Source organism: Artemia sp. Qi Xiang Cuo, chromosome 1, assembly GCF_049724085.1.
Source record: "Artemia sp. Qi Xiang Cuo chromosome 1, ASM4972408v1, whole genome shotgun sequence".
Taxonomy (NCBI): domain Eukaryota; kingdom Metazoa; phylum Arthropoda; class Branchiopoda; order Anostraca; family Artemiidae; genus Artemia; species Artemia sp. Qi Xiang Cuo.
Window position 1 is genome coordinate 5904746 of NC_142794.1, and position 25547 is coordinate 5930292.

Consider the following 25547-nt stretch of genomic DNA (forward strand, 5'->3'; position numbering starts at 1 on the left):
CTCAAACACGTAATTCCCAGATCTTTCAACTACAATGAATAAAAGGGCTTTCTCTAAATTTTGATTGGATGTGTTAAAAATTTTGAAACGATGAGTGCAGGGGGGGGGGGCTGGCTGCCTTCCAATCGCTTTCGATTATTAAAAAGGGCACTAGAGCTTTCAATTTCCAATCTAATGAGCCCATTACGAAGTTTTTTACGACAGCTCCTTCTATACGAAGTACAAAAAAAATAAATGTGCCCACATCGCTCTTTACTTAAGAAGTGCTATTGCGCTGCCTATGATCAACTGCATAATATAAGTTTAGCAGAGTTTTGCCTCCCCATTTGTCATTCTGTTCTCCCAATTCCTTGTCGTGTTCGATAGGGCAAAAAATCTTCATAAATGGGGATAGCATCGTCCGTTAAGCACGCCCGTGCTTAACTCTTGGTTCCACGCCGAACAAACTTCTCACCTTACTTCATACCTTAATGGTATACCACACCATTGTTTTTGTACAAAGCAATAACCACTTTAATGTACTTATATGATATACCGAACACAAATAGGACTTCACTATTCACAATTAACAGAACTTCGCTGTTCTGTTAATTGAGTCAAGTATTTGTTAGTAATTTATAAAATTGAAGACTAAAGGGATATGATGATTCAGACACTTCTCAATCATTAATTCAAGAGTGGTATTTAATCAGTGCACCCCCCTTCCTAAAACCATGCTGTTCTTCTTCTAAAGCTTTATCTGCGGCATCTCTAAGAATAAAAAGTACCATCATACTAAGTAATTTGTTTCCTACCGAAATCAAACCAACGTTTCATTAATTATTACACTTTATACATTGTTTGAAATAAGTTTAGTAAATTTTACTAAAATCACAAGATGCTTCCACTTCCCAAAGTTATGTTCATAATCTTAAGTATTTCATCTCATAATTTTGTAGCAAAAAAATAGATCTAAAAGTGGAAAAAATTAAGCATTTACAGCTGTGAGTATTTTGTCTTGGAAACTCATTTTTGGAACAGAGGATTTTAAAACAGAGTATATCTGAATCTGCTTGATTTAGCCTGTTTTTCATATCTATTTCTAAAGCGTAAAGAAATGCACAATCGATTCCTATAAGGATATTCTACTCTAATTCTTATCTATTTTATTCCACTCTGATTCTTAGAAGGATATTCTAATCTAATTTAATACTTACCTTCGTTAATGTGCCATTATTCTCAGAACGATATTCTTCTCTGAAACAGCTTGATTTAAGTTTGTTTTAGATCTATTTTTAAAGGTAAAGAAATGCACCATCTATTCTTAGAAGGATACTCTAATCTAATTCTTTTCTATTTTATTCTACTCTGATTCTCAGAAGAATATTCTATTCTAATCTCATTCTTAACTAGTTGAATCTACTCTAATTCTTATATATTCTATTCTAATCCTGTAATTGGTGACATTAGGTAGGCCACCTAATTGCAATTAGGTAGACTAGTTTATCATTTTAATTTATTATTCTTTGCGACGTTCTATCGACTTCTGTTTTCAAATATTCTAAAATGGAAATTGTCTTAAATCTTGTCAACTTAATTTGGTATAATTTTGCTATAATAAACTTGCACAGTTAAATATTAATATAAAATGTGGTCTTTGAAATTTTTTAAAAATCCATATTAGGGTTATGAATTTAGTAAGGGAATATTCGTAATTAGTTTATTCATGTTGCTCGCTTGCATTCATGTTGCTCATGAGCAGGTTTCATGTTGGCCACTCATCGGATCATACTCATTGCGCATATTCTTGCGTTTCAAGTGGCTTTCACACTACGTACGTCATTTTCTGTGCTAAGTGGTTGGCGTACGTTACGTTAAGCAAAATCTACCACTTTTAAACGTGTCTTTTCACATTTTGGCTAACGTAAAAATCTATGAAAATATCATAATCATCCTAAGCAAATCTTCCTAAGCAAACTATTTAAAAATGTGAAATGGAGAGTCTAGCTGTGATTTAGTTGGAAAGGCTTTCTAGGAAAAATTTATTAATTTGTTTTCAAAATTTTATTATTTACTCATCCAGGAATTCTACTTTGTTGCTCCATAATGTAACAAACCAAATCAAATTCTCCATAATGTAATCAAATTCTCCAGAATAAACATAATTCTTATGTTATTATTATAATTTTTATGTCTCCACAAACATAATCACATTCTTCATAATGTAACGTAAACTTACGTTATGTAAAGTACTAAGTTGTGCTAGTGTCAAAAATTCTATGGTGTAGTGTGATAGAACCATCATACTCGCATTATCTGCAGCAATTTCAAGCAAAGGGGGAACAAGGTATATTCTTGGAGGACTTCTATGTGATAGAGTAGCACTACTTGAGCGATGCGTTTTTGTTTACGTTCTTTCTTTCGCTAAAGTGTATCAATAAAATCGAATTTTAATAACTTTTTTTATTTGTCAGCACCTACAAAAAAATGTAGCAAAATGATAAAAAAAGGATAGAGGTTTTTAAATAATACAAAAAGACACCTATAGTTGTCCCAATTTTGTCCCATCTCCAAATATTTCCAAATTTTGTTCCATCTCCAAATATTAGAGACCTTAATAAGAACTTTGTGACTAGTAATATAATTCCTATACTTTGTAAACCAGCCTTTGCGTTGTTTCAGTACAATCGTGTATGGATGAAAAGCCAGTATGTTGTAAAAATTACAAATAAACTAGTTTATTATTTTTATGCTTTCGTTTTTATTTCAGTTCGTATTTTACTTAGTTTCTTTGAACTAGTAAAATTTTGGAAGCATTCTGTGCACTGTTGGGCAGTATTTTCTAGCTATCTGCTCAAATATCTGTCCCTTGCCTCCTATAACGGGAATGTTCGACGTCAAGGAACTGCTAAAGTGGATAGCATAAGCAACATTCATTGTTGCAACTTTGAAGGAATCTAATTTTATAGGTTTTCCAAATATGCTCCTCCATTGTCCCCAAAACACAGGCAAAAAAGTTTCTTCATTGAGAAACGTAATATTGCAAATCTTTGCAGCTTCAGCAAAATTGTTTTTCTTTCTTTTGAAATTGCAAATATCTTCCACAACCCTTCCAATTAAATCTTTACCAAGCCCAGTATAGGATACGGGATTGAATTTTGTTTCATTCAGACGGCGATATATTTCCTCTATTATTCGATGTCCTTTTCGATATTTCATTATCCCGTTGGCAAAGTTCTTTAATAAGAAAGATGGTAGGTGTGTCGTTGGTTTCATCAAAACTGTATCTAAATCAACATAAAATCCTCCAAATTTCTTGAGCAGAGCAATTCTTGCTAAATCTGCTTCGTGTTCCATTTTGCGTCTGGATCTTCTTTTAACTTCACTATAAATACGTTGTAAGTTACCATTTGTAAAAAAATTATCTGCATCTAAATGAATTAGCTTTAAATTAGAAGTCATTAATCCATTCATTTTCCTTTTGAATTGTCTCTGATTTTATCCCCGTCACATAGACTGCGACTGAATATGGATGTTGGGCTCGGGAAGCAGCTTCAACGCAGCAGGACTGTCTAGGGTCTAAGAATTCTGCATTGCTCCTTTCAATAATAACAGTTGTATTGAAATCATGATGGTCGCTGAATTCTTCAAGCGTGTAAATTTGCGCATTGTCTAGGGATTCAAGCCACTTTTCTTCAGTTATATCTTTCCATTGTGTTCGCATTATTGTCAGTGATGTGAAAAAGACTAATCCCAGCAAAAGAGGAAAGTTGAATTGAGTTATCATCTCTACCTAAAATCAGGTATAAATTTATTAGTGGGATTTAAAATAACAATTAAAGATAATTACACTTAAAAAGAGAACATTGGAACTGATGCGGTTCTTGAGGGAAACGTACTACTACTACTACTACTAACAACTCATCGCAGCACCTGTGTTGGCCGCCTGAGGCCAATGCAACTACGCACGCTCCTCCTCCATTCCAATCTATTCAAAGCCTCCCTATTAACACCCTCCCACGGTCTTCATCCACTTTTCGAAGCGCCCATGCTTCAGAGCCATATTTTACTACTGTCATCACTGTAGCTTCTAATATTCTAATCTTGGTTTGCAGACTTATCTTCCTATTCTTCCAAACTTTTTTTAATTGTGAAAAAACACCCTGAGCCTTGGCTATTCTTCTTTTAACATCTTCACTTCTCCCACCGTCTTTACTAATAATACTACCAAGGTAAATGAAGCTGTCCACTTGATCAATCTTTTCGTTACCCAACGTCACCTTTTCATCTTCACTTATTCCTAGCCTTAGTGACTTAGTCTTCCTAACAATAATTTTCAAACCTATTCTAGCACCCTGAACTCGCAAAACCTCTAGAACTTCATTCATTTTGCTCACACTTTCATTTAGGATGCTTAAATTATCAGCATAATCTAAGTCCAGGAGAGTTTTTCCTCCCCATTTGATTCCGTGGTCTCCCATTGTTTTTCCTGTGCTCCTTAAAACAAAGTCTATCAAAATAATCCATGCACAACCCTGCTTAACTCCTGATTTAATACAGCTGCTAACCTCATTTCCTACCTTAACCGCAGCAGTGTTAGTCTCTTATATAGCACTAATAACTTTAATGTATTTGTCTGGTATACCATATAAGGATAAAACCTTTACTAAAGCTCTTCAACAGAATCGAACGCTTGCTCATAATCTATAAAACTGAGGACCAAAGGTATTTGACTGAGGATAAAAGGTACATCCTCTACCTTTTCTAAAACCGCATTGTTCTTTTCTTAAAACTTTGTCTACGGCATCTCTCAGTCTAAAGAGTATCATATTACTAAGTAATTTACTACCTACAGCGACCAGACTAATGCCTCGATAATTACCACACTCACTTTTATCACCTTTCTTATAAAGTGGCTTAATTAAGGTTTTACTAAAATCATTTGGTACTTCCCCTTTTTCAAAAATCATTTTCATAATCTTCAGTAACTTGTTTCTAACCTCAGAGCCACCATATTTAAGAAATTCATTTACTACCCTATCAGCACCTGGAGCCTTAATATTTTTTAATCCTTTTAGTACTGTCGTTAATTCTTCCTCACAAAACAAATCTTACCTCACATCCAAGGCATCACAAAGTACCACAGGTATCACAGCTTATGTCCAAACAACAACTAGCATGGTGTTAATGCAATTAAATCTACTTCGCGGATGCTTTGCATTTATTGTTGGCTCCTCTAACATTTTAAGTTTGTTCGCCAAAGCTGAGAATCAAACAGTTTGTTTTAATAAACTATAAGTTAGGAGTGATTTGGCTCCATAGTAACCGAAACTCTAAAAGCTGAATTTTGATATCAATAGATACATCAAAAGAATTGGCTTTTTATGCTGATTCTAAATATATAAGATTCCGAAAAAGGGAGAAAACACCTTCAGAAAGTCAAGGACCAGACTTGCACCATCATATTCAGAGTATCAGAGAACCCTTCTGTGGATGTTTCAAGCTCCCATCTGAAAAAATGTGAAATTTATATATATTTTTTTTTCGGCAGAAGAAAGATCACAAATGCGGTTTGTTTTTTGCTTTCCTCAGGGATGATCGTATCGTCCCAATGGTCCTAGAAAATAGCAAAGGGTTCATTCGAGTACAAATTGAAAGTTCTAGCGCCGTTCTAAAGTAATCAAAAAGACTGGAGGGCGGCTAGACACCCTACTAACCCTCCCCCCCAAAGTCCTCTGATCAAAATTTTTAGAGCCATTTTGTAGCGCATAGTTGAAAGATCCAATAATTATGCCTTTGTGGTTAAAATGCCCTCTACAGCTCTTAGAGAAAGAGCTATAAGTTATCAAATTTGTCCAATGTTTACGTATAGTATTTGTTATTGGGAAGTATGTAGGCATTTTTCAGCAGAGGGGAAATTTTCCGTGGGTGAACTTCTCAGGGGAAATTTTACACTTGGGGAATTCGCCTGCATTTTTACACAAAATCCTTCGTATTTTTCTATATACTTTTATTACTTTTTCTTTGCCGAGTCAGTTTTACATGCGGAGATGTTCCGAGGAAAATTTTCAGTGGGGACGGAATTGTCTGGAGGACTTTTCCACGGAGGGAAATTTTCCGGGGGAGACATTCTCCATGAGGGAATTTTACGATGGAGTAACTTCATCCTGGGGAGGGATTTCCAGGAAAAAAATTACACGGAGGGTAGGGTTTCCTGCATAATTCAAAAAACAATCAGAATTTAGTCCTTTTTTTTAAATGAAAGCATGCCAAGCAGAATTTTTTAGCGGAACAGTCCGCAAAAGAAATTCCGAGGTGAAATTTTCGGTGAGGATAGAAATTTAAGGGATGTTATTTTACGTGGACGGAACTTTTCATGGAGGAATTTTTTATGGGGGAGGGTATTTTCATAGAGGGGGGCCGGATTTCACGGCATTATTTGAAAAAGATCAGAAATTACAAAAACAAGTTTATTCAACTGAAAGTAATGAACAACACTAAAACTTAAAACGAACAGAAATTTTTATTTATTGGGGCGAAGAGTTGCCCGCTTTTCAACACCCCGATCTTTACGCTAAAGTTTGACCTTTTGTCCAAATTTTGTCAGAACGATTCCTGAAACACAAGAGCCATTTAATTAGAATAAGCAACTTTTTTAAAAGTACTAAAAATTGGCATGTTAACCTTTAAAATAACCTCTAAATTACATGACACATAATCTTTAAAATGAAATGTTTTGCGAAGAATTTTGTTTTATAAAAGAGGTTACACATTTCTCGATCTATGGATTCCTAGAAAAGCTGTTCCGTTTTCTAGTGACCGTCATTTGACGGTTGTTAATAATGGTCATCTATTGTTTATTAAGAATTAATATATTTATTATTTCTATTCGAAATTATATTGCATTGATTATTGCATTTTATTATATTATACACGAAAATAAACGACAAAATCCCCATCTATTGCATATTAAGAATTTATATATTTATTGTTCTTATTTAAAATTATATTGGGTACTTGTCTGTTATAGCGCCAACCACTCAAGAAAGGAAGTTAGGTTAATCTTAATGAAATATACCCAAGTATGATAAAAGTATTATGCTTTTAAAACAAATTTGGGCTACATATTTGCACATTAGGGGTGGGAGACATATAGCGGGTCTGCATGCAAAATATGTTAGGTACAATTATTCTTCATATTATGAAGTAAAAATTGTTTTCTAACTTCACACTGTCCAAATACTTTACCCTCACCCTCCCACCCCCTTATGTGCAAATAAATAGCGCAAATTATGTATTTCCCATATATTCTGTCACTTGTCTTTGTCTTTTCTCACGCTAAGCTGAAAGAAACTAAACAAAGTAACCGGTTCTACAGTGTGTCAATGGGTAAACAACTTGAGCGACCGAACCTATAACAGACAAGTACCTTATATTGCATTAACTATGGCATTTTGTTATATTTTACACCCAAGTACACGACTAAATCAATTAATTGCTCGCCGTTTTCACTCGTCCAAGTCACGTTTCCACTCATCGTTTCCGCAAAATAATCATCGCTACACGGAAAAACATCCCACTACTGTTTAGCACCGCTATGATGACCGTCGTGCAACTGGCAGTGTCGCTTTGTGACGTTACGGTGATGCTCGACGTTCTGTAGGAAACCCACTCGGATGAATTGCATAGACAACATTTTCGTGACGCCACCCAACGCTGCATTGCAGCCCTTAGATAACAGCAAGGTTTTTTTTTTTTTTTTTTTTTTTTTATAGAAAACCATAGCATTAAAAACGGCCTCAAGTGCGCTATCAAACAGTTTAAGGTAACGAAATGTAAGTAAGGAGCGACTCGGCCCAATATTACTCAAACACAAGGACCGTTGATTTTGGATGAGAAACATTTTTAGAGAACTTTAAGATTTTAACGTACAGAGTAAGGGTGATGAACGCGTCAAAAATTTATTTATATGTTTTTTGTTATTTTTTTACGAAGCGAACAAAATTTCGGGGAGGGGGGGGTCAAATATAGTACCCCCTGGATATGGCTTTGTGGAGGGATGCTCAGTTAAAATAGAAGCGCGTCTAAAAAAAATACAATGAATAAAATATTTCAAAGTTGTTATTATAGTGTTTAGTTTAGAAGAAGTCCCGGTACCACGTAGGACGTAGTAAGGTAGAAGTTAACCGGTACCAGCAGTACTATTTTGGAGATGGAGAATCATACTATAAAAACGTCATTTTGAATTACTGTTATAATGTAACATAATACCCTTTACTTTTATTTAATCCTCTCCCTTCCGTTGGAGAGGACAGATTGATTTTCAGGTAACATTTTTTTTGTCCAATGCGTCGATTTCTTGTGTAATTTTGGATTTTGTTTTATAATGTAAGGAATGTCATTCGACAAATAAAGGAATGTAAGTTTTCAATAAATCTCTTTTAGCTGGTATATACTAAGTTACATACCTATAACTTGTTAATGTGACTATCGTGAGGCAAGATAACTATAAAATATCAGACTGTTTTATTCTTTTGCTTGTTTGAAGTACTGATTTTCGTATTCTAAAATAACGGCCTGTTAGTGTAAAAACGTTGATAGCCAGGTTTACTGTGAAGACACGTTGTAAACGGGTTATTGTCGAAGGCTGTAAAAATTTGCTTACGGTTGATCCTGACGAACGAAGAAGAAAATAACGGAGCATACCAAGGGTGTCACTCCTTTGAATTTCATTCCTTGGTCTTGGCCATGTTCTTGGCATTTCAGTCCTTAGCTTGGGATCTAGACAAAAAATGTATGTAGTCACACTACCTTCAAAAGAGTTCTATGAATATTATTACTACCAGCAGAGACTGTCAGTCTGACAGTGTCAGACGACAAACATAAAACAGAAGAGACGCATACTCGCCTCGGTTTGGTTGTAAATACTGACCAAGGCCACATGCCTTTCCATCATAGGCATTTTTTTTTTTTTTTTTTTTTTTTTTTCTCATACCCGGGCACTTCGTATCGAAGGAGTTGTCGTAGAAACTTTGAAAAGGGCTCATTCGATTGGAAATTGGAGTGGCTAGTGCTCTTTTTATTAGTCGAAAGAGATTGGAGGGCAACTAGCCCCCCTCCCACGCCCATCATTCCCCCAAACACACCCAATCAAAATATTGAGATAGCGGTTTTGATCGGCTTAGTTGATTTTCAAATAAAAAATATGTTTTTGAGGAGGACACTCCCCCAGAACCATCGGGGCAAGGGTTTTAAGTTACATACTAAAGGCATATAAGAATAATGTTGGCACACTGTACAGTTTATTATTATTTTTGCTTTAAAGCAGGGAACTTCATATAGAACAGATTGTTGTAGAAATTTTAATAGGGGTTCTTTAAATTGTAAATTTAGAGTTCTTATGCCCTTTTTAATGGTCGAAAGTGATTGGAAGGCAACTAGCCCCCCCCCCACGCCCATCATTCCCCCAAACACATCCAATCGAAATTTTGAGATAGCCATTTTGTTCAGCGTAGTTAATTTCCAGATAGAAAATATGTTTTTGAGGAGGACACTTCCCCACAGCCCTCAGGGCAAGTGTTTTAAGTTATGTCCTGGGGTATATAAAGGCCTATGAAGGTGTTGTCATAGAAAGTTCAAAAGCGGCTCATTTGATTGGAAATTCGAAGGGCTAGTGTCCTTTTCAATATTCGAAAGTGATTGGAGTGCAACTAGCCCCCCCCCCTCCCCCACGTCCATTCACCCAAACACATCCAATCAAAATTTTGAGATTACCATTTTGTTTAGCGTAGGCTAGTTGATATCCAGATAGAAAATATGTTTTTGAGAAGGACACTCTTCACAACCCTCAGGGCAAGGGTTTTAAGCTATGCCCTGGGGGCACATAAGGTTTATATAAGAAGGCGGTGTCGTAGAAACTTCAAAAAAGGCTTATTTGATTAGAAATTCAAAGGGCTAGTTTCCTTCTTAATAGTCAAAAGTGATTGGAGGGGAACTAGCCCCTCCCCTACACCCTTCATTCCCCCAAACACATCCAATCAAAATTTTGAGATAGCCATTTTGTTCAGCGTAGTTGATTTCCTGATAGAAAATATGTTTTTGAGGACGACACTCCCCAACAACTCTCAGAGCAAGGGTTTTAAATTATGTCCTGGGGTATATAAAGTTTTAATAGAAGGCGTTGTCATAGAAAGTTCAAAAGGGGCTCGTTTGATTGGAAATTCAAAGGGCTAGTGTTCTTTTCAATATTCGAAAGTGATTGGAGTGCAACTAGCCCCCCCCCCCTCCCCCACGTCCATTCACCCAAACACATCCAATCAAAATTTTGAGATTGCCTTTTTTTTTAGCTGAAGCTAGTTGATTTCCAGATAGAAAATATGTTTTTCAGAAGGACACTCCTCCACAACCCTCAGGGCAAGGGTTTTAAGTTATGCCCTGGGGGTATATAAGGTTTTTATAGAAGGCGTTGTCTTCGAAACTTCAAAAAAAGCTCATTCGATTGGAAATGCAAAGGGCTAGTGCCCTTTTTAATAGTCGCAAGTGATTGGAGGGCAACTAGCCCCCCCCCCCACGCCCATCATTTCCCCAAACCCAACCAATAAAAATTTTGAGATAGGCATTTTGTTCAGCGTAGTTTATTTACAGATAGAAAATATGTTTTTGAGGAGGACACTCTGCCACAGCCCTAAGGGCAAGGGTTTTAAGTTATACCCTGGGGTTAGATTTTATAGAAGGTGTTGTCGTAGAAACTTCAGAAAAGGGCTCATTTGATTTGAAATTCAAAGGGCTAGTGCCCTTTTTAATAGTCGAAAGTGATCAGTAATATTTTTTGTTGTTGTTGTTGTTTAGACCAGGGCACTTCGTATCGAAGGAGTTGTCGTGGGAACTTCGAAAAGGGCTCATTTGATTGAAAATAGAAAGGGCTGATGCCCTTTTTAATAGTTAAAAGTGATTGAAGGGCAACTAATCTCCTTTCCACTCTCATCCTGTCAATTTCCAATTATGTTTAAAAAAAATATGTTGCGTCAAGATTAAATAAAAATGCACACTCATACTGCTTAACCCCAATAAGATATATCAGAAATATACCAGGAAGGACTTAGGGTATTATGTTCAAACTTTTGAGGCTACTTCTGCTCTTAAAATTTAACCAAATCAAAATAGTGCAAGTGTATCCAAGCTATCAATGAAAGTAAAGAGAATTTTTTGCGAATGGTATTAAGTTTTCCATTTCAGGTCAACTAGAGGAGGTATGAAACTAAATTAAACACTAATATTTGTGTAAAGAACTCCATTAAACAAAAAATGAGCAAAAATAAAGTCAAATAATATACCAAGCGTGAAACTACCACAAATCAGCATCGATAAATAAATGAAACCCAAAACGAGCAGAAATTACAAAAAATAACAGAGTCAAATTCAAAATGAGCAGAAATTAACGTGAGTAGGGCTCAAAACACCAATGGCTTCCCAAGGACAGAACATAATTTGCACTTTACTGAAAAAAAAAACAAATGAATGTGCATTGTCAGTTTAATATACATATACTGATATTTAGAATCAAAATGTTAATATTATTTGATTTATTAAAGTTATAAAGGTAAAAACATTTATATTTTTTCAGTAAAGTGCAAATTTTGTTCTGGCATTGGGAAGACATAGGGGTTTTGCGCCCAACTTATGTTAATTTCTGCTCGGTTTGAGTTTGACTCGGTTATTTTTTGTAATTTCTGTTCGTTTTGGGTTTCATTTATTTATCGATGCTGATTTGTGGTAGTTTCAAGCTTGGTAGATTATTTGATTTTATTTTTGCTCATATTTGGCATAGTTGTTTGTTGGCATACTTGTTTAATGGAGTTCTTTACTTTTCTTTGAAAAACTTATCTTGTGGAAAAAGTATTTTTAATTAATCATAACAAAAAAGAGAAGATAACGAGCAGATTTGCGAGGACAGTGATTACAACCTCTGTATTTTGGCTAGTTTATTTACCTATTAAATATGCTGACATCCACAAAGGACTCCTCAAAAGACATCAAACGACCCTCAATATCCTTAATGTCCTCATCCGCTCCTTAGATATCGATAACACGTCATTCTAGCAATCAGCACGCACACATTGTATTTTATTGTGTTCGGGATCCCTCTCCAAAGCTATGTGGGTTTATGTCATCCCCATAGGCATAGTTATTATTACTACCAGCAGAGACTGCAAGACGACCAACATCATAGGCAGCGCAATCGCGCTGCCTAAGTAGAGAACGATGTTGGCACAATGTATTTTTTTTCTAGACCAGGGCACTTTGTATCAAAAGTTTCTATGAGTTGTCATAGAAACTTCGAAAAGGGCTCATTCGATTGAAAGTTGGAGTGGCAAGTGCCCTTTTTAATAGCCTAAAGTGATTGGAAGGCAACTAACACCCCTTTCACGCCCACCATTTCCCCAAACACATCGAATCAAAATTCTGAGATAGCCGTTGATTTCCAGATAGAAATTATGTTTTTGAGGAGGACACTCCCCCACAGCCCTCAGGGCAAGGGTTTTAAGTTATGCTGTGGGGGCATATAAGATTTTTATAGAAAGCGTTGTCGTAGAAACTTAAAAAAAGGCTCATTCGATTGGAAATTAAAGGGCTAGTGCCCTTTTTAATAGTCGAAAGTGATTGGAGGGCAACTAACCCCCCTCTCACGCCCACCATTTCCCCAAACTCATCCAATCAAAATTTTGAGATATCTGTTTTATTCAACGTAGTTGAAAATTCTGGAAGTTAGGTCTTTGAGGATGACAACCCCCCACGGTCCTCAGGGTAAGGGTCGTAAGCTATCCCCTGGGAGCATACAAAGTTTTTATGGAAAGAGTTGTCATAGAAACTTCAAAAAGAGCTCATTCGATTGGAAATTGAAAGGGCTAGTGCCCTTTTTAACAGTCCAAAGTGATTTAAGGGCAACTAACCTCCCTCTCACGCCCACCATTTCCCCAAACACATCCAATCAAAACTTTGAGATTGCCATTTTGTTCAACGTAGTTGAAAGTTCTGGAAATTTTGTCTTTGAGGATGACGAACCCCCACACCCCTAAGGGCAGGGGTTGTAAGTTATGCCCTGGGGCCATATAAGGTTTTTTATAGATAATGTTGTTGAACAAACTTCAAAAAGGGCTCACTCAATTGGAAATCGAAAGGGCTAGTGCCCTTTTTAATAGTCGAAAGTAAACAAAGAGAGAATTGCCCCCCCCCTCCCCGCAACGCCCATCATTTCCCCAAACGTTTCCTATCAGCATTTTTATATGACCATTTTGTTCAACATAGTGGAAAGGTCTGGAAATTATGACAACCCCTCCCCCTTAGCCCTCATGACAAGAGTCGTAAGTTATGCCCTTGGGGCATATAAAGTTTTTATAGAACGTTTTGTCGTATAAGCCTCAAAAAGGCTCATTCGATTGGAAATTGAGAGGACTAGTGCCTTTTTTATTAGTCAAAAGTGACCAGAGGGCAAATGTTTCCTTCCACGCCTGTCATTTCCCCAAACACTTCCAGTCAAAATTTTGATAGAGCCATGTTGTTAAGCCTATCAGAAAGGTCTGGAAATTATGTCTTTGAGGATAAAAAATCCCCCCAGCTTTCAGGGCAAGGGTTGTAAGTTGTGCCCTGGGGACATATAGGGTTTATATAGAAATTTTGGTCATATAAAATTCAAAGGAGGGTCATTGGATTGGTAATCAGACGCTCTAGTGCTCTTTTTAAGAGTCAAAGTTATCAGAGGGCAGCTACCCTCTTACCCCTACACACACGTCATATTGTCCCAAAATGTGTCTAATAGAACCTTTGAGATAGCCATTCTATTAAAAATAGTCTAAATATCATATAATAAGGCTTTTGGGGCTTAAAGAAACCCCAGAGATTAGGGGCAAGGGTTGTAATTTATGCCCAGGGAGTATTAACGGTTCTTATGGAAGGGATGGTTGTTTAACTTCAGAAGAGGCTCAGTCTTTCTCCCTGAAAAAGACTATGTCAATATGAAACGAAGAGATATTAATCAAAAAAACTTTTTGCCCAAAATAAGTTTTTTTTTTTTTAAGTAAGGAACTCCATTAAACCAAAAACGAACAAAAGTAGAATCAAATAATCTACAAAACATACAACTACCACAAATCAGTATAAATAAATAAATAAATTAAACCTAAAACAAACAGAAATTAAAATAAGTCAAACTCATAACGAGCAGAAAGTAATCTGAGTAGGGTTCTAAACCCTATGCTTTCTAAAAGCCAGAATATGATTTGTACTTTACTGAATAAAAATTCTTTTAAATGTTTTCACTTATAGCTTTAAGAAAATAAAAATTAATTAAGATATTAAGGAATAAATATCAGCATATGTATATTAAACTGACAATGCACATTTTTTTCAGTAATTTTATTTGAATTTTTTATTGTTATATTCTGGCTTTTAGAAAGCATAGGGTTTAGAACCCTACTCAGATTAGTTTCTGCTCGTTTTGCGTTTGACTTACTTTAATTTATTTTTGTTTTGGGTTTCATTTATTTATTTATACTGATTTGTGGGAGTTGTATGTTTGGTAGATTATTTGATTCTATTTTTGTTCATTTTTGGTTTAATGGAGTTCTTTACTTTTTTTTGAAAAACTTATTTTTTGCAAAAATATTTTTTTGATTAATAAAACAGAAAAGGCGCATGCTCGCTTCGGCTCGGTTGTAAATATTGACCAATGCCACACTGCCTTTCCATCATAAAAAAGAAAGAAAAAAAGAGAAGATAACGAGGAAATTTGCTAAGACAGTGATTACAACCTCTCAAACTTCAACTCTCTCAAAATTTAATGTATGATTTTTAGTTCTAATATTTATTTTATAGATGAAATTTTTTTATTGTTTTTTTTTGTCTTTTTATTTGTGTTATATTGCTTTTTGCTGATGCAGCTGTTACATATATATCCGAAATTACTTACTTAACACCCATCCGACTAGGTTGGCCGATTCGGGGCTTCTTCTCTAATGGCACCATAACAATATTTTCGGTATGCCTTCCTGTTTGTCGCAGTCCTTAGCAGTACTGGGGTGGAGTGGTCAGAAAAGTTTTCCCAGGAGCGCTTGGGAGGTCGTCCTCTTGGGCGAGAGGCATTTATTCTTCCCTCAAAGGCTATTTTGGGCAGTTGGGCTGGGGACATACACTGAACGTGTCCTAACCATCGAAGCTGTTGGAGTTTGATGGACTACTTGATAGTTAGAGGGTATTTCATGGAGGACAGTAGTCATTCGTTTGATACTCGGTCAAGGTAAGTGATACCACTTGGCTTTCAGAGCGATATAGTTTCTGATGCCGCCAGTCGGTGCTTGTCATCGGCGTTTATAGTCTATGTCACTGCTCCATACGTTGCAAGTGGAATCCCTAAGGCATGGAAGAGTCGGATCTTCAGTTTTATTTATTTTTTCAAATTGAGCGCAGTGACTTGAAGCATGGGGGGGGGCAAGAACCAGGCGTCGTTTGATGTCTTTTGAGAAGTCGTTTATGAATCTCAGCACACTTCCTAGATAAATTATATAGCCGAAATACTTAGGTTGTAATCACTGTCCCCGCCAATTTCCTCGTTATCTTCTGTTCTTTTTTTTATTTTATTTTTATGACGGATAGGCAGTATGACCTTGATCAGTACGTACAACCAAGCCGAAGCGAGCATGCATCTTTTCTGTCTTATGTTTGTCGTCTGGCAGTATCTGCTGGTAGTAATAATAACTATGCCTGTGGGGATGACATAACCCCACACAGCTTTGGAGAGGGATCCCGAACACAATAAAACTCACTTTGTGCGTACTTATTGCCAGAATGACATGTCATCAATGTCTAAGGAACGGCTGAGGATATTAAGATGAAAACTTCAAGGGATATTGACGATGATCTTGAAGTGCTATTGGAGGGCAGCCAGTCCCCGTTGCCCTTTTAAGGTGTTCCTTTCCCTCATCACCGATCAAAATGCTGAAAAGGCGATTCTGTTCCAACAGTAAAAAGATCTAGTAACTGTGCCTCCAGGATACAGCCCCTAGGATAATAACTCTTAATTATGCAGTTTGTCCTTATTTTACATGCAGTATTTATTATTCAGAAAAGGGGAATGCTTGAATCTAGGTGTGTTCGAAAAGGCTAAGGATATTAAGGTGAAACTTTGGGGAATTTTGAGGGGTATGTTAAGCTAAATCTAAAGATATTACATACATATGTTTGTCAAAAAGGTGTATCTGCAATATCACAGAAACAGCTTAGATTACAAAGTTTAAACTCTCAGGGTATGTTGAGGAGGATGTTGAAAACTGTTTGTAGAGCAACCATGCCCCGTCCCATTGCTTTTTTAGCTGCCCTTTGCAATAATTTTAGTTTTTGATTGTGGACACGATAACGCTATCTAGTCAACGGATAAGACGAACGCTAACAGTTTCTGATTTAGCTGAAGGAACGTTTCGAATTAAAGCAACGATTTAATAAAATTTGTCTCTTCGATCACTATATGCTTATTTGAATTTAGCTAAACTGGCTATACAAAGTGGCAGGTCTAGAATTTGGAGGGGGGAGGTCTGTCTGGAATTTTTACTTTTTATTTTACAGATTCGTAGGTTAAAACACTCAAGGTTTTTTTTTCTCTACAAATTTGTATAAGTGTAAGCCAAAACTGCAGGAAATCCAACTACAGCCACTGGATCTGTCACTGGCACGAGGCACTGGATTTTTGTTATTAAGTATATTGTTTTTGTTATGAAAATGGGAACCTGATAATCCCACTAGTATCTACACAATGACGAAGGGATTGGAGGAGGGAGGTAAATAAGATGTTAAAGTGGATTAGTTTCCAGCCTCCCTGCCTTATGGTGGTTCCGCAACCCAAAATATTATATTAATTGAGTAGTTTTGATAACATAATTAATTTACTACTATTAATATGGTATAAGCCTAGGATTCCAGCTATACATAAGGAAACATGTTAAGAAAATAATTCTTAGTTTATAATATGCGGAATAATCCTAGTTAACACATTTTGCAGGGTGAGAATCTTTATCTTCGTTTCCTTCACTGTTTTACGATTTTTTTTAAAGCAAAATTCTGACAAGTAAACATTGATTCGACTACAATATCCGTTGCCAAATACTCTATATGTGTATTCAAACACCATAAGTGCCATCTAATTTTATATCACAAAAACATACCAATAGGCAAATAGTGATAAATTAGGTTAAGTTAGGTTAGTTAAAAACTGGAAATACAAGGGAAGAAGTGAAGATAAAGGTTCTCCCCCTGCAAAATATGTTAACTAGGATTACTCTGCATATTAGAAAATAAGAATTGTATTCTTAACATTGTTCCTTGTATAGCTGGAATCCTTGGCTTACGCCAATATTATTGCTATTATTATACCATCATTATTATTATTGTAGATACGGAGAGGAATGTTCATATGGTAGTGGACTGTTCTCATCACACGATGAAAGATCATTGCTATTGGCCCATTGTCAGTGATATGAACAATGTTTTGTCGCACAAGAATATTGCATTACGATTTATGCAAGATGAAACACTGCTGAAAATGTGGTTCTCCTTCTTGGCAATGTTCCAAGGTAAGCTCCATTTGCCCGTTTAATACTTTTGATTTATTTTCGTCCATGCCTGTAATCTAATAGTTTCAATTGGGGTCTTGGCATGTCTCAATCTAATGTTGCAAACGCTGCTGGAGGTATTCCAAAAATTTGAATTTTCTTGCTTATGCAAGCTTGTTTATTTTATTTTCTAAGATAAAGAGCTTATGAATAATAGTGCCTAGTGTCTTTTACCTTCTTGCAGATTAAGTAATTTTAATGGTAATAAACAAGTAATTGTAATTTGAGGAATGAGACGCTGAAATAAAATGTTAAAGCTAAATAAAATAAAATGTAATAAAATGTAAATAAAATGTAATACTGAAATAAAATACTGAAAACGCTGAAATAAAATGTAATAAGAAATAATAAATAAAACACCGCCCATTAGGGCGGTGTTTTCCAGAGCTTTGAGACCTAAATTAATTTTTTATTTGGTAGGGACGGGAGGAGGGAACACCTGCAGAAAACGTTGTAGAGATGATAAGTTTGAAAAAAGCTTTTTTGCAAAAACGTTTTAATAATTTTCCAAGTATAAAAAGCTGTTGAACTACTTTAATAATTAAAATTCTTTTAAGTGGGAAAGAGCTCATTCCCTCCCCCCGCATTTTTTACTAAAAATAATAAATAAAATAATGTTTAAAGACAGGAACTTAATGAATAATCCATCAATCCACTTTAACGTTTTGCTAGCGATGGAGGGATAGTCTAGGGTAAGGCCGTATCCAGGGTGGGGGTTACCGGGATTCAACCCCCTCCCCCCCGAAAATTTTTCCGACTCGTAAAAGAGTAAAAAAAGCATATAAAAAAGTTTTTGAGGCGTTTTGTAAAGTTTTTTTGGGGGGGAACCTCCCAACCCCCCGAAAAGAATACGCTCCTCGAACAAAAATCTTGGAAACGCCGTTGGTTTAGGGATCACCAAATTAGGCATTCCATCGATCCCGCTTGGAGGAGTGATTTATCGGTAAAACCGCTTTGGGGTAAATTTGGTTTAAACAACTTCTGCTTAAAAAAATGGATGTAATCGCTCGTTAGGCATGCTGTGAACTAAAATAAATGTCGGTTGTAATTGCTTTTAAATTCTGATTGCAATTTTGAGCTTGGTATAGTATATTGAAACTCTTTGATTTTATATTACCTTAATTGGTCGAAGAAGCAGTTATTATTTTTGAATGTTGTCGTGGCTCTGTAGAAACAAAAGATAAAAAAAAACCCGATTTACAAGTATATTTTAACCAGTTTTCCACCTATTACAGAAACTGGATGCGTACTATCAAGTTACGAAATATCTTCAAAACAAGTATAGGCTTGAATTCAGTGGTCATAGATAGTGTATAATAAACTGAAACGACCTTGAGGTCATGCTGAAACCATGTCATGTCGAAATGCTAGTCAAAGAGTCTTGGTAATTTATACAAGAGTGGGAACTGGCACTAGTGTTAAAAAGAAAATTGCCAACACTGTCTAGAGTTTGGTGTTTCTTGACCTTTATCAGTGAAATAATGATGCAAAATTAGTGTAATTGGAAAAATTTCTATAGCAATAAGTGCTTGATCTCAGTTTCTGAGAAGAACATAATTATTAAGCTTTAAAAATTTCCAAGAAACGGCGAATTTTAGATGGCGTTGGTGTTTTTTATGCTAGGGCAAGCTTCCACGGTACTGATCTATTAGCCAGTACACACTCGAGAATTTGGATCTACGGGTACGGGGTTGAAACAACTGAGACGCTTGGGAGATAGATAGGATATGTATACGTTGGGGGGGGGGGAGGGTAAGTGCAGAAGATAATTTCTTGCACCACATTGGCCTGCCATAACATAAAGAAAGATAAAGATCAAAAATGGGGTTTTTAAAGGCCAAACGAAAATAGTGAAAAAACAAAGTGTATATTTCGAGAAGACAAACGCCTCTCACCTTCTCACAGTAAACGCAAATCAAAGGGAAAATTCCGTTAATCTTGGTCTTCCGTACGTTAAAGGGGTTTCAGACAACATTTCAAAAAATCTAAGAAAATGTAATATTTACATTTACTATAGACCCAGAAAAACTATCAACTCCCAAATTTATCACGGTAAAGACCCTATCGCGATAGGTGAAAATTCCGATGTCTACAGAATTCCTTACTCGTGTGGTCTTTGGTACATAGGAAGAACTGATCAGCGACTTACGGATAGATTAACTCAGCACTCTACCTCAACTAATAACACCCTTAAAAAGCGGAAAAACCAGATGATTTTGACTCAACACATTTTTGATTACCTAGATGTCCCAGGCCATACTATTTTATTTAACCAAGCTAGCCTAATTTCGCATGACTAAGGTATTGTCCATCACTACAGAGAAGCTGTTGAAATTTATAAATACCAACATTTAGGTCTAGCTTTGAACAGAGATTCAGGCGATTTTAGAATAAATGAGTCGTATTATCATTTTCTCAAAATAGAAGCTGATACTTTAGTAGTCCCAAATATAAATCTTGTACCACCTTCCCAATCATATAATTAAACACGTCAACAACCCCTTAGGTCTCAATGGGTGTCTGTAAGGAATGCAATTATTAAAATCAGAGGTCAGATGACGTAGTTCTCCAACTCATTTATTTGCTGGTTCGTTTTGTGTTGAGTGAATGAATGTTTTCTTTTATTTCTCAGATATTCGCTAGTATCTGTCGATGGTAGTTCATATTTTTTTTGATCTTTTGCAAATCGTGGATATTGGTGAATGACTCACTTTTATGTTTGTTAGGTATTTGATTTTAATTCTTATAATTTTTGGCTTTTATTGAATTTATTCATCTTTTAATTTATTTTTTTTTTTATTATTTATTCCCACATTGACTTTCTGCGTTTGTTTTGTTTTGTTGTTTTTTTTTCTTCGGCACTTTCCTTGAACATGTTTTTCCGTTTCGCGCTGAAGAAGAGAGGCATTTGTCCTCTCGAAATATTCGCTTTGTGTTTTTTCAGTATTTTCGTTTGACCTTTAAAGCCCCCATTTTTGATCGTTTTTCTTTCTTTAGGGCAAGTGTAGCGGGGCTGCGTAAAAAAGTAACCTAACCTAACCAAAATTCCAACTAAAATATTGATTAAAATATAGGTACAATGTAGTTTTCCACTGAGCCGAAGCTAATTGTCTCCGTGTATAAATAGCAATAAACCGGTTATTGTCTGATTTTATATATCCAAATTCTCGAGTGTGTACTGGCTAACAGATAAGTACCGCTTCCACTTTTGTAAGTTACCAATACTCTGTGACCCTAGTGCTCATTTACATCGCTATACGAGACAATCAAAACACAAAATATGAAACTAATTAAAACCAGAGTTATTTACATTTTGTATCAGTATCAGTTTATCAATGGTTGCATATAGTATTAATATCTCATATAGTAATCCATTTATTCCTTATTTTTCGTTCTGTGACTCTACTAGCTGCCTCGAAATATTTTATGCTTCTGGCTTGCGTAAATGGTGTAAGTAAATGCTTGCAGTTGAGCACTGTTGGAAAAGTAGATTGTAAATTTCGCCTCTCGAAAATCTCTACTCTTAAAGTCTAGAGTCTATATTATTATCTCAAAGCCTCACAAATCTCGATTTATTCTATCCATTCTTTATTTTTCGCTCTGTTACTCTTATCAGCTGCGTCGAAATATTTATACATCTGGCTTGCGTAAAAAGGTGCAAGTAAATGCTTGCATTTGAGCACTGTTGGAAAAGTAGATTGTAAATTTCGCCTCTCGAAAATCTCTACTCTTAAAGTCTAGAGTCTATATTATTATCTCAAAGTCTCACAAATCTCGATTTATTCTATCCATTCTTTATTTTTCGCTCTGTTACTCTTATCAGCTGCGTCGAAATATTTATACTTCTGGCTTGCGTAAAAAGGTGCAAGTAAATGCTTGCATTTGAGCACTGTTGGAAAAGTAGATTGTAAATTTCGCCTCTCGAAAATCTCTACTCTCAAAGTCTAGAGTCTAGATTATTATCTCAAAGTCTCACAAATCTCGATTTATTCTATCCATTCTTTATTTTTCGCTCTGTTACTCTTATCAGCTGCGTCGAAATATTTATACTTCTGGCTTGCGTAAAAAGGTGCAAGTAAATGCTTGCATTTGAGCACTGTTGGAAAAGTAGATTGTAAATTTCGCCTCTCGAAAATCTCTACTCTCGAAATCTAGAGTCTAGATTATCACCTCAAAGTCTGACAAATCTCGATTTATTCGATTGATTCGTTATTTTCCATCAGCTGCGTCGAAATATTTGATGCTTCTGAATCGCGTAAATGGTGCAAATAAATAATTGCAGTTGAGCAATGGTAGAAAAATAGATGGAAAATTTCGTCTTTCAAGCATCTCTACTCTCAAAGTCTCTATTAATATCTCAAGAGTCTCATCTGTTCGTTATTTTTCGTTTTGTTATTCTATCAGTGAGGAGAAATATTTTGTGCTTCTGACTTACATAAATCATAAGATAAATGATCGCTGCAGAGCGTTTTTGGAAATTGTAAAGTAGATGCTAAATTCCGCCTTTCAAATACCTCTACTCTCTAAGTCTCGATTAATATCTCAAAGCCTCATAATTCTTGTTGTATTCCATTTATTTGTTAGATTCGTCTCAGCTTTAAAGTTGGACGACGAACATTTATCTGTTTGGTCTAGATAATTATTTGGTAGTCATTGCGTTAAACTTCACTATTCGTCATCATCATCATCATTTTATTTACAGTTAGTCACAAAAAAAACTGGGCAGGGCCCAGAAAAGACTGAGTAAAAATCACGAAAAACAAAAACAAGCAACAGAAAGAAAAACACACATCGACAATTACGAGCACGGGACAAACGGAAATGACCAAAGATGGGAAGACTCCTGGCATTCAGTAGAAAAATCACCAATACGCTTCCCACTAACCCCATCTGGATTTACAAATCAACACTTTCTCTGTAGAAAAGAGTTACTTGTCCATGTTGGTAGTTCCATCGAATACTTTGCAAAATTAAAACAAAGGTAGTGAACTTGCTTTCTCTCACCACAATTAAAAATAGACCAAACATTAGCAAGAGCGAGTAAGTGAGGAACTGTTAGGCTATTATATAACTGAGAACGGTGAACTCTACTCAGATACGTAACGTTTGAAGCCAGGGATGCATACGAAGCCCGAATCTTAGTACCAGGTTTGCAGTTTCTTTCAGATTTGCCCCAATATGCATACCCAGGTAAGTAAGGCTGCTAGCAAAAGGAACTTCAAAGCCAGATAGACTTATTGAGCTTCTATTTCCTTTCTAGGTAAATGGCAGAACAATTGTTTTATCACTGTTAAAATTCTAACTAATATGCTCAAACTCTTCTTGGAGAAGCTCAAAAGTCGAAGAGCATCCTTGGAAAGTGCAGGAAAGACCTGCACTTTCAGGTCTTTCAGAATGTCAGCTTTTAAAAAAAAATGATTTTCTTTTTTATTGTTCAGTTTGACCATGCCATGAAAAAGCTAGGTGTGATAATCTCTTGTCTTCAGTGAAATAAAACTGATACAATAATCTCTTGTCTACAGTGAAATAAAACTGATACATAAACTGATACAACTGATACAATAAAACTGATACATACGGGGCCTGCAGGTGGTGAGTATGGAATGCAAGACCGAGAAATAACCTCGGTCTTCAATATCTTTTAGCACATTTACAAGTTGAAAGAGAGCGTGCTGCCTACCTAAACCTCCCTGGTACCCAAACTGGCGAGGAGGGGTGGAAATTTTTTCTTTAGTGTCTCATATCATAAGTAATTTGAAGAGCTTTCCTCTCCTTAGAATTTTCCTCGGCATTTTAGATAAGAAAACAACAGTAAGTCGTGCAATTGTTGTGTATATGATAGGACCCACTGATCGGAAATTAAAAATAAACCATTCTTTTTGTTTGGGGGGGAGGGGGCTATAACCACTTTCTTTTTAAGACAGCGTAGACAGATAACTTTACTACTCTCTCGAGTGCGAAAACTAAAGGGCTGTTAAGATTTTGATTTGCAAGGCTCTAATTTCCAAGTAATTCGCAAGGAAAGATTTAAGGGAAATGTGAACATCTTAGTTGACTGTGGAATTCTTTGACGGGCCTCATATTTCTACTAATTGTATTATCTAGTTTTGAAACTTTTTAAAGTCCCTTTGAAGCAATAGGTAGAATATTTTAACAGATCTGTGAAATCTAATAGATGGTAGAATTTTTAAAAACCTAGTAAATATAAGCAATAGCTTTTAATTGAGCCATTAAACATTTATCTACGACGCTAATGTTTCAGTAGCTTACTGATGAGCAGACAATTTGTGAAACTTACTAAGGGGGCTGGGAGGGGAGTGTACGGGAGGGATTCTTGTGAACCTCCAGTTAAGGGTTCTGGAACATAACTATTGCAATAGTACCTGTTTTGTACTTTAGAGCTTTTCCACTTAAGAAGTGGCACCAAAAGTGTTGTTTTCAGTGCTATTTCGCACTTACGAATGGTAAAATTGATAAAAGAAATGCACGTATATAAGAGCAATAGCTTTCAAATGCGTTATTAAACATCACTCTTATAAGTTCTGCTAGCGCAATAGCCTCAGCTTTTCCACTTGAGACACGGCACCAAAAGCGTCGATTTTAGTATCGTTTAAAACTTGCTGGTTGTGCAATTTATATTAAGTACGTAGACATAAGCAACATATTATATATGAGCTGTACTAGATATGTCAATGATGTTCTGGTAGCCTGCTAGTGCCACCCCTTGAGAAATGGCACAAAAAGTGCCATTTTAGTGCCATATGGCACTTGCAGATGGCTGAATTTATAAAAAGCACGTCGATATGAGAAATAGCTTTTGAATGAGCCATTAAGCATCTCTCTGTGATGTTCTGGTAGCCCGCTAGGCCTGTTGAAAAAAAAAAGTGCTACTGATGCAAAAATGCTACCGATTTTCCTTATTTTTCATGGAGGGGGACTGTAATTTCCCTGTTTCCAATAGTATCTGTTCGAAGGTTTTCAACCATTTTGATCTGACGTCATTTTAGAAGGGTTTGAGGCTTTTTTTCGAAATTACCTTAAATTTCTTTTCGCAATAAACTTTTAAGAAGAACCGAAATAATAGTTCATTCCTAAGTCAGTGTCAGATGGCAATTTTTTTTTCAGCAGGCAGTTTTTTTCAAATCGCGTTTTTTACCTTTTGGTTACTATGGGCTGTGGTTCGCTCTTTACTGATGCAGCTACCGCTGCAACCATGATACCTTGCCGGGACATGCTTTAAAAATGAGCCTAGAAAATGACTAAAAAAACAGATATTGATATCGATATTCCCGATACGATACATGCGATACCAAAGTGCCCGATACCGATACGCTCGATACCACAAACAGCCCTTCCCCAGGGACTATGGAGGGCAATATCATTATCAAAACTATATATATTGGACCTTTGAACTATGTTAAACAAAATGGCTATCTCAAAATGTTTATAGGAGGGAGTCTGTAGGGAGGGGGGCTGTCTGCCCTCCAATCTTTTTGGTCACTTAAAAAGGGCACTAGCAAATTTAATTTCCAATTTAATGAGCCGTTAAGCATGTCTATATGATGTTTTGGTCATTCGCTAGCCCTGGTGGAAAAAAAAGAAAAAAAGGAAGACACATGAGTGCTACCCATGCAAAAAAGTGATTTTCCTTGGTTTTGAAGGTGGGGGACTGTAATTATCCTTCAATAGCTATTGGACCATGCTGATTCCAATGGTGCAATTTTTATTTCGATCTGACGCCATTTCCAAGGGGTTTCAGGCTCTTTTTCGAAATCACCATAAATTTCTTTTCGCAATAAACTATTCAAATAGTTCGTGGTAACAAAACTATAAGTAACGAGTGCCCCGGTTAAATGGTAACCGAAACTCTAAAAAACGGAATTTTGATAACAATTGATACATCAAAAGAAT

The 25547-nt window shown here is 36.0% G+C and overlaps 2 protein-coding genes and 1 pseudogene across 3 annotated transcripts in view; 1 reads left to right on the plus strand and 2 right to left on the minus strand.

Annotated features, from left to right (window-relative positions):
• The window catches only part of LOC148955952 (E3 ubiquitin-protein ligase Ubr3-like), a 107397-nt gene extending 84343 nt beyond the window's left edge, over positions 1 to 23054 (plus strand). The window contains exons 8-9 of the mRNA XM_089085907.1: positions 17418 to 17597; positions 22897 to 23054. Of these exons, the coding sequence (XP_088942033.1) occupies positions 17418 to 17597; positions 22897 to 23054 (338 nt within the window). The remainder of the gene's footprint in view (positions 1 to 17417; positions 17598 to 22896) is intronic.
• The window catches only part of LOC148955948 (E3 ubiquitin-protein ligase UBR3-like), a 263283-nt gene that overhangs the window by 217953 nt on the left and 19783 nt on the right, over positions 1 to 25547 (minus strand). The gene's annotated exons all lie outside the window — the stretch shown is intronic.
• On the minus strand, positions 2434 to 8757 carry LOC148955955 (lactosylceramide 4-alpha-galactosyltransferase-like; annotated as a pseudogene). The gene is made up of 2 exons (XR_016142121.1): positions 8645 to 8757; positions 2434 to 3772 (listed from the first exon to the last, which is right to left on the minus strand). The product of XR_016142121.1 is annotated as a lactosylceramide 4-alpha-galactosyltransferase-like (transcript).